Source organism: Periplaneta americana, chromosome 17, assembly GCF_040183065.1.
Source record: "Periplaneta americana isolate PAMFEO1 chromosome 17, P.americana_PAMFEO1_priV1, whole genome shotgun sequence".
NCBI lineage: Eukaryota > Metazoa > Arthropoda > Insecta > Blattodea > Blattidae > Periplaneta > Periplaneta americana.
In genome coordinates, this window is record NC_091133.1 from 62694126 (window position 1) to 62706829 (window position 12704).

General features: G+C 33.0%; 1 protein-coding gene across 2 annotated transcripts in view; it reads left to right on the forward strand.

The window, feature by feature from the left end:
- The first annotated feature begins 209 nt into the window (after positions 1 to 209).
- Positions 210 to 12704, forward strand: part of LOC138693076 (mitochondrial potassium channel ATP-binding subunit) — a 44764-nt gene continuing 32269 nt past the window's right edge. The window contains exons 1-6 of one of the 2 annotated variants that reach the window (XM_069816659.1): positions 210 to 407; positions 1832 to 2180; positions 5374 to 5532; positions 5942 to 6087; positions 11283 to 11358; positions 11449 to 11589. In XM_069816659.1, the coding sequence (XP_069672760.1) occupies positions 358 to 407; positions 1832 to 2180; positions 5374 to 5532; positions 5942 to 6087; positions 11283 to 11358; positions 11449 to 11589 (921 nt within the window). In that variant the 5' untranslated portion in view covers positions 210 to 357. Of the gene's footprint in view, positions 408 to 1831; positions 2185 to 5373; positions 5533 to 5941; positions 6088 to 11282; positions 11359 to 11448; positions 11590 to 12704 lie in introns of those variants that run through there. The other variant, XM_069816660.1, reaches the window with a different exon arrangement.

The window sequence follows — 12704 nt, forward strand, 5'->3', positions numbered from 1 at the left end:
AAAAAATTGTGTTCTTTATGTTCCTAACTGCAAAATAAATGTACGTAATAAGGCATTTTTATTTTATTTTGTAAATCATCTCGCGATCCTCCTCAGTCAGCATCGACAACACAGTCTAATTAGACTGTGATGGACAACACTGAATTTTATAGTGAAATACGCGTATTATGTTGGCAACAACCACAAATTCAACATTATTGATGTAAACACAAGTTACGTTGGTATTACTGACTCTCGATCGATGTCCCATGAGACCGCATGAAATTTTGTGTGGTCTCTCCTAGTTCATTTAATTTTGAGGTTATGTTGTTATGAATTTAATTATGTTAATAGTGTAAATATATTTATTAACAAAAAATGTGGCGATTTACCAAGTTATGCCAACCAACGTACGGCATTTTCTGTAGGTGAGCAAATACGCTATATGTAAAGTAAAATTTTATTCTTAATATTTTTGTAATGAACTTCGATGTAGTTATAAGTATTAAACTATATTCCGGTAGCTTTCGTCACTGGAGACGGGATCTCAGTCTTGATGAGTGAGATTGGAATTCTTTTTAAAAACTTCCATTTCCATTAATCTCATTCAACCTAACCTCTTCTGACTTAGGCCTAACTTACAACAATTTTTTCCATGCTCAGTAGGTACTTAACTCATTCTCAAGCTAACAAAAAAATCTTGGAACAACTTCAGAATATTACGATTACTTACTGCAATGTTTCCACATCCCCCAATCCAAACCATGGGAAATTTCAGAATATGGATTCCTCACTGACAATTATATCTTAAGAAACGATTCTGAAATAGGCTACAGATAGGCGAATTTCACAGAGAAGTCTGTGAAGTAATCGTTCTTCAAGGAAAAATACTTAATATCTTTCATTTACTGGTTTTTTTTTAAAGGAAAGTACAATTTTTGAATTGAGGGAAAATAACCGGTTTTATTCGATGATCAAACATAGGCCTATTAGGCCTACTCATTTTGACTTAGGCTCAACATCTACTAAGCTAGCCAAAGTTTTTGGAGTTAAACTTCAGAACACGGTTACTTTCCTTCCCTTCCTCCAAAATTCCAAACTTGTGCACACAAAATAAATTATTGGTACTGAAAAGTGTCCTTCCGTCAGCGTAATTATATGGATTAGACAAACACAGACAAATCTCTTTTTAGTGTTTTAAGATAAATTGTTGACAGTGTTGACTGTATACCCTACTGAAATTTTCCCGTTTTTGGTTCAGGAATAATTATTCGGAATACATTGCATAGCCATCTTTGCTAATCTTCCCTTGTTTCTCCTCTCCTTTGTCTCAAGGCTGGACACTGCACCGTCACTAAGTTAATGCTGGGACAGTTTGCTTACGTGTATTCTAGAGATTGGTGCCAAGAATGCAAGAAATGAGGAAAAAAAAAAATACAAATTACATAATAAAATTTGCTTTGTGTCCATTTACCTGTTTTTTATAGAGGCCTAAATAAACCTAAGCTGACCTTGTTACTGTTATAATCTGGATATTCGCAAAAAATTGAACACCGGTATTATACATGTAAGCATTGCTGCATAGACTTGCAATATAAGACAAATCACTTAAGCACTGAGTTAACAATTTAAAAATTATAGACAGGTGGTATACCGGTATACACACATCTCCCAGTTTTTACGCCATCTTCCTTATATAGACCTTATTAGTGATTTAATTACTTTTTTCGTGGTGTCACGTTCATGCTTACACATATTCAACATTCTCAGTTCTTTTATGAACTATTTAATAGACTAGGCCTACTTTTGATGACAAACCAGACTATTAATTTCATTTTCATTTTTTCTATAGGAATGCTGCAGACCTTTGGTGCAACAAATCATTTTCATCCAGTTTAAGGATTGTGAAAGAACAATTTACAGTGGATAGACAGAAGTTGTGTAACTTTGTCAAAAGAAACCAAACACAGACAGAAAGGAAACCTCAACATATTTTCTACAAGTTCTGTTTTGGTATTGGAACAACATGTGGAGTGAAGATATGTGCTGGCAGATTATCAGTATTTTGTGAAGCTCCACACAAAACAAGAATAACAGGGTTGAAATATGAAGAAAATGTTAAAAATGATCCAAAGTTTGATTGGAGCAAATTTTTTGTTCTTCTGGGACCACACTTTTGGTATCTTCTGGCATCTGTTGCAGTAGGTAGCCTATATTTTACAAACCTACAATAATTTAGTTTCTTTAAAATAAAAATAGAGGAAAATATTGCGTGGTAGTTTCAGTACGGTAGTTATAGTCCCGTCGCTCTAATTTCTGGCAGCCAATCACGTTACAGGTCGGCTACATTTAAACGTGTGCGTCTTGTGATTTGCTGATGAAGAAGTTATACATTTCCTAAGGCTCGATAAATACTTAATATAATCGCCCGCCATTTTGGCTCTTTCGTTTGCGTTTGCAGAAAGCACACGAGGACTTTATTTGCCGCTCAATTATTTTCTGAATTACAGTGCGTTTGATTTATTATCATAGGAGCTACGACATGATAATGTTTAACATTGTGGCAAATAGATCCCTCGTCTGGTAGCTCGGCAAAGAAAGAGCAAAAATGGCGAACGATACAACCTACCTAGACTTTATAGAGCCTTGACTTCCTAAGACGTAAGCAAAGAGGAGGAGTCACGCCGGGAATAACAGCTTCGCTACTATAAGTACTGCTATAATGATAAATTAGTGGCAATTTTGTTTTTTTTAATTAAAAAAGTGAAATTTACTTAAATTATGTTCATTAGTTTAGGTTAAGCTTGATCCTTGGGATAAATTTCAACAGATGCAGTCTTAGAAAAGAGTTTTGTCGCACAGATACTTTATAAGTCTCAGAAAGGAGGTGCACATGATCAGACATACAATGAAACAAAATAATTTTATTACCTCAACTAGTCCTTCTCTTGTGAACCAGATCGCTTGTCTTCTGATCATGCACACTGCCTCTTTTCTGGGACTTATTAAAATATCTGTGAAACAAAACTTTTTTCTGAGACTGTACATATCGTAACAAAAAAAAAGTGTTAAGCAAGATAACACTGTATGAATTAGGCCTAAGCCTGTATTTGCAGAGTGCATTTTTTAATGGATTTCTAAATGTTTGTAATACGTTTCAAAACAAATAACATTGGCCTATAGATTTGGTACTTGTAACAATGCATATGTGAGTTAGAATGAGCTTTTCTGCTGACTTTGCCAAGGTCTTGGTGGTGGAAAGTGTTGCACTGATTCGTGGTTAAGCAATTGCCATTTTTATGAATACAAAAATCTGCACTTACTTACCTTAATTCAAAGTAGGTAGTCTCGAAATGCTGTTTCTTGCATTATTTTAAAATGTTGGTAGACACATAGTGAAGTTCTTGTTCTGAGATGTTGATGATTTCTATACGAATATTGCCTTTAAATTCATTTCGTATATTATGTGAATTGTTAGTATACACTCTGTCTGGGGCTGGCTTCTAAACAAGCACTTATCTCCTCCAATTTGTCTTCATTGAGAACATGTTTACATTTAGTTTTTTTTTTTCTAGTCAGCAGTGATCCAATCGCACGAAGTTTTGCTGTTCAACCAAGTACAAGTTACCACAACAGAGTTAATGACACTGCTGAGTTACTGAGCAAGCACAGCTTGGTACCACATTTTCCTTTCGTCCATCTCCATATAGGCCTATGTTACCCATCTGTTGTAATAGCTTTCATTCTCTCACCTCTTCCCTCACTGAAGCAGCAAATTAACAACATTTTGTAATGGTACACAATTTCCCTCTCAAGATAATCCAGTGGTTTACAAACTTAATTGCACTGCGGATCCCCTTTTCATAGATCAGTATTTTCGCAGATCCCTTCAAAGTTGTCAATGAAATTACAGGTAGGTTAGATTTTGGGTGAATGTTAAGTGAATATGAGTAGTCATATTTGTTATATTTTCCAAAATTGAATTAATATTGACTGCATATTTGAATAAATTAAACGAAACAATTATAATATGATACTGTCTTGAAAAAAAGTAGGCTTTCATTGATATATTACAACAGAGTTATTAAAAATAGTAAAGCAAAACAATACTCTACTTTTAATACTTTCTTCGTATAATATTGTTGTACTGAAAAAGAAATCCAGTATATTTTTTAAAAGTTTCACTACTTCAACAAGAATCAATCAATCTTCTTAATTTATCCAGCTGTTTGCTGACAACATAAAGTTCACTATAATCCACTGTAGTCTATTTAGTTGTCTTTCACGAGAAATGAGGGGTATTTTGATCGGTGTTCATTATAGATGCCTGTTGCTAGTAGCCAGAGTTGGGGTGTAGTCAATGTATACTGCAGGGCTGTGTCTTCTGCAACTGGTACTGATGATTTTAATTTACTTAATTCGTTTAATTTTAATTTACATTTGCAACCAAGACCTCTTCAAGTGATATCTCTATCCAGTGCTTTTGCTTCAGTAAAGTCTCATTTTACAAACCTATGGATCAACAATTGGCTCTCTTCTGACAAAGGACAAATTTTACAGTCTGTACAAAAGAAACCAAATGACCTGGAAATGTACTTCAACAAGAATGATGGAACCGTTTTCTTGTGCTCAAAATGTCTTTATATTTAGGATTAATATTAGTTATCTTTAATCTCAAGTCTGTCACCACATTTAGTCGGTTTCTTTTAACAGTTTTTTTGTTTAGTATACCATAATTGAAACTATAGTTGCGACGCTGTTATTCCCAGCGTGACTCCTGCTCTTTGCTTACGTCTTAGGAAGTGAAGGCTCTATAAAGTCTAGGTAGGTAGTATCGTTCGCCATATTTGTTCTTTCGTTGCTGAGCTACCAGACGGATCTATTTGCCACACTGTTAAACATTATCATGTTGTAGCTCCTATGATAATAAATCAAACGCACTGTAATTCAGCAAATAATTGAGCAGCAAATAACGTCTTCGTGTGCTTTCTGCGAACGCCAGCGAAAGAGCCCAAAATGGCAGGCGACTATATTAAGTATTTATCGAGCGTTAGGAAATGCATAACGTCTTCATCAGTGAATCACAAGATGCACACGTTTAAATGTAGCCAACCTGCAACGTGATTGGCTGCTGGAAATTAGAGTGACGGGACTATAATTTATGAGGCGATTGAAATTAAAGATTTGTTACATAATGAGAAATCAGTACTAACACTTCTTAATGATTTTACTTATCTAACTATAAATAAATAGACCAATGAGAAAAAGAACTGAATAGAGTATCGATTGTACACATAATTTCTTTTCTTTCTTTCTTTTTTTTTTTGTAAAATTTTATTGATGACGTTAATCATAATTGTGAACTTTCAACTGAGTTTCTTTTCTGGATTACAGGGAGCACTTGCAGTTGCCCTGTTGAACATTCAGATACCTCAAATTTTAGGAAATGTAATTAATGTGGTAGTAAAATATACTCGTGAAGGCAGTAGTACGTTGTTCAGGGAACACGTCAAGCTGCCAGTTTTTCAACTGATGTACATGTATGTTGCTCAGGTGAGATTGAATTAAGATTATATTACCTACTCGAATATTATATAATTTTATTTCTTGTAGGAAAGTCATTCATTATATACCTATAAGTAAATGACATTTAATTTGATAAGGGGTTTATTAACTTATGTGTATTATTGGTACTTTGTCATTATTAGACATATATTAAATATAATGCAAGGTTAATTGGGATAGGTATAACCCAAAAATTGCATAGTTCAAGTTGGGGTTAATGTTCCAACTACATGTAGTTAAAAATTTAAACAATTTGAGAGAAGATACTTTTGGAATACTGTTTACTTGAAATAATCACACTTAGTGATGCTGTAGTTTGAATTACAGAGCATGCCACAGTAGTTAATAAGTATGAAGTATTACAACATACATTGTATGCTAATTTCTTTTCATATAGGCTAGCTTCACTTTCATGTACATCTACCTTTTATCATGCGTAGGCGAAAGGGTGGCAACCCAGTTGAGGCAGGAGTTATTTGAGTCCATCATGAAACAAGATATTGCTTTCTTCGACAGACAAAGGACAGGAGAACTTGTGAACAGGTGATTATAAAGGTGTTTTAATGTATCATTACTTCCCTTTCCTTTCCTATACATAGTTATAGTATTGAATAATGTTTCAGCTGTCAATCTTCTCTTCTACAAATTGTTATGGTATGCTCTGCTTTAGATTTCAGAACCACCAGTGTAACGTTAAACTATTGTAGCATTCATTACACACCCTGAAATCACTCTACTAAAATACTGAGAGGAACAGCAAGTTGTATGAAGGCTTGAGAAGTGCTAATGATATTTAGGATTTGTCTAAACCATGAAGTCGATTTATGATTACATCCCAGATACTACACAAAAGTGAAATGGGCAGCTATGTTTGAAAAATGGCAAATTGTTGCATCGGTGAATTTCCCAGTTGCATAACCTGTCACCAAAAGGAGTAGGTAATGATTTATTTTGCTTCTTTTATCTCCTTTGACTACCTAGCTGCGGTCTGCAATGTGTGAACTTACAAACTAAACAACTAGTGTCTTTCCTTCAGTTACTGAGTGTGATATGATCTTGGTGAGATGCAATTTCTCATTAAGATATTTATGGAGAAGAAAAATTCGTATCTTTTATATGTTTAAAAAAATTCAAAATATTAGAGACCAATCCTCATATACCAACAAGGAGGTGTGTTACAGACTTTTATGTTAAGTTACATTTCTAATAAAGTGCTTTGACATTAAAACAAATGGAATATATTGTATTATGATTCCTTGTTCACAAAATTTGAATACCTATTTGTGATTTCTATACTCATAAATGATGCCCTTCTCTGGCATAGCTGCCAAGGTGGTCTAGTGGTTAGAGCATTGGACTTAAAATCCTGTAGTGTATACTGGATTTATAACTTGGGCAAACCCGTGACCCAGGTAACACTGGGGTTTTCTCTGGGAGCTCTGGTTCCCCTGTGACACCCAAACAAAGCTCCAGCCAAGAATATATTTATACCAGATATTTGAATGAAAGGGAATCAATAACTATATATTCAATAGCAGATCTCATATATGCTACAACTATAGATCGTACTACAAAAAATTTAAAATTCGGCATACTGCTTGCTAACTGCTTAAAAGTCACGTGTTTTTCGCAAAAATATAGGAGATTCGCGGCATAATACGGATTTCGCGAAGTTTCGCCAGTTCAAATTAGGAATAAAAGAATTGATGAATGTATATTTTTACGGTAATTAGGTGTTGAGAAATATTTTTCTCAAAAATCACGAAATTCGTGATCGCGAAATATTCCATTCCTTATTGTCTATAAAGCTAAAATCGGCAAATAGTGAATAAATACTTTCTTTTTACGTGTCAAGCCATGAAGATTGATTCTGATGAAGATTATCAGGTAGAAGAGTACTATTGGTATAAAAGATGGCAAATGGAGAACATCGAAGCCAAGGACATTAGCGAACAACATGAACAATGTGGGAAATCTTGAAGCAAAAATTATACAGAATTAATCCGTACATATTAGAGGCTTTGGAAAATGAAATTAATAGTGTAACACAGGGTATGATACAAGATGAACTGTATGAGTGTTAGAATTTATTACAGATTTGTGAGCCTGTGTAAGGGCAGGAGGTGCATCTTTCTCAACAGCTTCTATTAACAAAGAAAGTAATCTAATTTTAAAGTTTGATAACATTTTTTTTCCATTGATTAAATAAATGTATAACTAATTTTCAAGTTTGATAACAGCATTTTTTTTCATTGATTAAATAAATGTGTCTAAACAAAAAGTATAAGGTTAACTTCATTTTTGCCTCTAGTTATTCACATATAATACTCGGATTTGAACAATATCGACATTATTTAAGAATTAATCCTTAAATATTTGCCTTTGCTTTGTTATGATGTCTCTGTAATGCAAATGAAGGAAAATAAGGTTCTCAGGCTTTGACATTTGCTGGGACACAGGAAAATTCACTGATATGATACTCTTTCATGAGACAGACTCTAACTATGCAATTAAAATTAATAAACCTATCTTACTTTCTGTTGTTGCAGTGTGTTATGAAAAACATTTTGAGATTTTCTTCTGTAAAACCACCACATTTGTCACTGAAGAATGTTTTATACAATGAAAATATTCTTTCTACAACACAAAACATTAGCAGTATCCACTTATTACAGAAATGGAAAGTAATAGTTTGCCACATTTACGTAAGCATCAAGTATCAGTACTAAAATTATTAAGATTGTTTTTCAATAGCCATTTCTTTAAAATAAAACTGTCACTTTCTTAGTAACACTAAGCTTTCAATAGTAGAGCAAGTATTAAGAAAATACATTTTTGCAGATATGTGAAAATATGCATGTAAAATATATTTGCACAATGAAATAAATGTAAAATCGTCAAACAATGTCACTTTCACATTTATTCCAGAATATTAAATATAGAGCTACAATATGAATTTTGCATTCTGACGATAACTATTATCGTGTTAGCTCTACCTATAATTTGAATGTGACTGAAAGTAACTTAACATCTAGTTTTTCAGTATTTTGCAAACATTAATTTCTAACCATAAATTTAAACACTTATTCTTAATGATTGAATCTTATTTAAATTCTCTGCTGTACACTTCCAGAAACCGGGGAAAGGGGGGAGGAGTTGATGTCTATATCTAGATGGATTCAAAAGATTCAAACAGACTGCCAAAGGGTGCCTCTGTGACTAAAGTTTTACAACTACAGTAAACTTATATTGTCGGACCATTGGATCTATGCCCCTTCTTGGAAAAGTTAACGCCTCTACTCACCCCATTCCATCCGTTTCTCTCTCACTATGTCAAACAGCAGGCCACGAAACTTGCCGAATAGGGATGTTGCCAAACTTCCGTCAAACAGTGTCATGTCTCTTGAATATTGCTTATAATAATGTATAATTATTACTTATTCATAATTTAATTTAAGTAGGTCTAATGACGCTGATTGACTTATGCAAAATGCTATTACTTGCTTAATAATATTTCTTTCACCACTCCGTGCTACAGTATTCATGTTGAGTTGACAACACTGGACTGCAAGTGCAAATAAACTGTCCCGCAAGAAGGCTCAAAATTGTGAGTAGTGGGGGAGAGAAAGAGAGAGGGATAGAAAGAGAGAAATAGAAATACAGGGAGAGAAATGAATTGCCGAGGCGGAAAAGGAATTAAGGTTCAGTTCGCATAGCTTACTGGGGCACAGATCCGATGGTCGGACTATAACTATCTTAAATACAAAATTCAGAAAAGTGATTTGTGTCATTTATAATATCACTTCTGAATATATTGTTATATAAACATAGCCAGATAAATAATATGTCCAGCATCTTTCAAAATAGACTTTCTAAAGCAGACAAATGAGCCTCTCTCACTCATGCCTGAGTACCTTACATGGTAGAGCAACACGTTCATCACTTTGAAACCTGGGAAAGTCTATTCTATAAAAAGATTCAGAACTTTTAACTACTGCTACTATGTAATCAATAAAAGGAATGTTTGAGTTGGGAAAATTTGATATCGTATTCATATCTATCCCATTTATCAGGACAAGAATCAGATTGGCATAGCCACATAACCAGGTCCTTCTGAGATTTCTTCACATTCTCCTTGAGACAACTTTCCAGAATTTTCCTGATGCTCATTACTAACCACTGCATTCTTCAAGAAGTAAATAAATAAATATGAGACGGAGCAGTAGTTAGAAATATTACAGTACAATGCTTCTGTATGTTCATATACATTCTTTCGTACGAAGTTTTGTTATAACTAAGAGGCACTGAAATATTACAAGTATTCTACACAGACTGTATTTAATTAAATGAATCTCTTTGATTAAAACTTCCGTAATTTGATTTGATTTTAAGATGTTTCATATGCACGTCATGCGATAATTTGTTTGAGAAATAACAAGTGTAATTATAGTATTTTAGTGAAATACTGAAAATATTAATTAAATATAATCTAAATAGAAACGATTTAGATAAGTTTAATTTCATAAACTGATCTATTATCTAGATTTTAGACAGATATTTAGATACGTTCCATGATGCTGTGGCATAATATTTTTAAATCACTGGCAAAGATGCAAAACCTCGTTAGTCCTGAGAACTAACGTTTTTCAGGAATGTTAATGTCTTAAATTTGTTGACATATGAACAAAAGTATGATTCATAAAATTATTTCAGAATCATTTAACATAATTTCATGAATCATACTTTTGTTTAGATGTCAAACAAATTTAACACAGAACAGTTTTATTGCATTCCTAAAAATGTTGGTTTTTCAGGATTTACATGGTTTTGTACTTTTACCAACGAAATATCGTTTACTGAAGTCTAGCAGTTGCAAATAAATTAGTTACTTTCACCACCATCACCATCATACGTATAAAAACAAAATAGGGATCGAACACGTGACCGTGTCACATTATGCTCTAATATTAATTGAGGAAACTATCACAAAACATGAAATTTGTTTATAAATGTGGTAATTTGTTTGGTAAATTTTTCACTCGAAAAGCACTTTTCATATTAAATATTTGTATTCCAGCTCAAACATTATTTAGGGATCCCAAAGGGAATAATATAGTATAGTGACACTATCATTTTCTGGTTACTTTTTAATAGCTTTTGGAAACATCTAAAAGAAACCAAATAGATCTGCTGTTTTAGATGTGAGCTGTACTTACATTGCAAACATTTGTTTGTTTCCAGAAGTGTACAGTTTACGTAATACAACTGTAACTACTTCCCTAAACCTAATTATAATTACTAATTTGTAAGCTTTTAAAACACAGTAACTTTTTAAGTTCACTTTTATTATTTGATTCAAGGACAAATAGTAGGAGGGCACTTTTATGTTAAAATTTAATATAATTACAACATTATTGACATTGTAGATTTCAGTTTACTTTTCATATTACATTTAAGATAAATATTATTTATCAGTGATTAAATTATATATCTTTGATATTCTCGAAAAAAAGGATATTGAAAATGGTCAAATGAGTCTCTTTTATTTCATACTTTTTTTAGATGAAATTTGGTATAATCATGTATGATTTTTATTATTTTTATTAAAAAATTACAGTATGTATTCTTTCTCTTAAATACCTACAACAAACTAAGAAAAAATAATTTTCGAAAGTTATTACATATTTAATTTTATTCTACAGGGAATAAATTGTCTATTACTTTGATATTGTTTACAGACTTACATCTGATATCCAGGATTTCAAGAGTTCTTTCAAGCTTTGTATTTCCCAGGGATTACGCAGTGTAGCACAGGTAGGATTAGAAACTGTATATTTTACATTGTAATAATTTTCTACATTTATATTTGATCATGTAATTGCTTGAATTGTAATATGTTCACAGATAGCTGGTTGTGGAATGTCTCTATTCCTCATTTCACCGCAAATGACCTGGACAATGCTTTTAATTGTTCCAACTGTGATTATAACAGGAACTGTGATAGGATCATTGCTTCGTAAGCTGTCTAGAGACGCTCAAGCACAGGTAGGCTTTATTGACGACTTTGTACTGGTGTACGCAACTTTTTAGTATAAAATAGTGTTTATAGCACTCATGGAATGTAAGTGAAAACTCTGACATGAACTGTCTCTTCAGAAATATGAAAAACGTTTTAATATCACAGTGAGTCCTAAAATTAAGAGAATTTTTGCTCCTCAAATATCATTCTAGAGCACTCTCTCCTCTATCCCCGTGACACCTTGTCTCCTGCTTTAGACTGACAGGTTTCTCTAGGCTGATATGTCGGTATTATTTTCTCTGAAAGGAATTAAAAACTTCAATTGACTTGTTTAAACTGAAATCTTAGGTATTATTCTATGAACTGAATGTGCCATACAATTAAACATATCTTGTACATGCATCAGGCACGTTAACTTTGCTAAACAATATTTATGAAAGCAATTTAGTAATACCAGAGACTTTGAGACTCATGCAGATAATAGTGATGATGATCACTGGGGAAGCAGAAGAGTGCTTCTGTATTTTATTATTGAATAAATAATATTTATGCTGAAAGAAGGTGACTTTCCACACCCGCAGTGTGCTTTATTGAAAAACATCTGTTAGCATCTCCAAATTTCAATGAACTTGTCATAGACAACGTTTCATCACATTACAGATGGACGGGTTTTATAACAAAACAGATAAATCAGTGGCAGCTCGTGCCAGATAAATTAGGTGAAGGCCAATAGATTTTTGGGTAATTTCCTAGAATCGATGGTTGGCCGTGACGTCATTGATGGCGTTGCAAACGATTTTGTAAGCTGTACAGTGGCCATATTGGATTAATGTAACATATTCACTATTTTCTTAAATTTCATGAAAATTACAGCATAAAATACATACAAATTTGCAACGTTTTCGGAGGTTATGTCCCTTTAACCCCGAAGAATTCAACAAAACTTCCACACAATATATACCACAAGTTCACATGATATAAAAAGACAAAAATCTAACGCAACATTTTATACAAAATATCAAATTAAAAGAGTGCACAAGAAATGAAGAAGTATTACTTACTCATAACAAAATTTTACACAGGAAAATACTAGCCAACCTATTATTCATAATAACAAAACACTAACAGATAGTAGAGATAT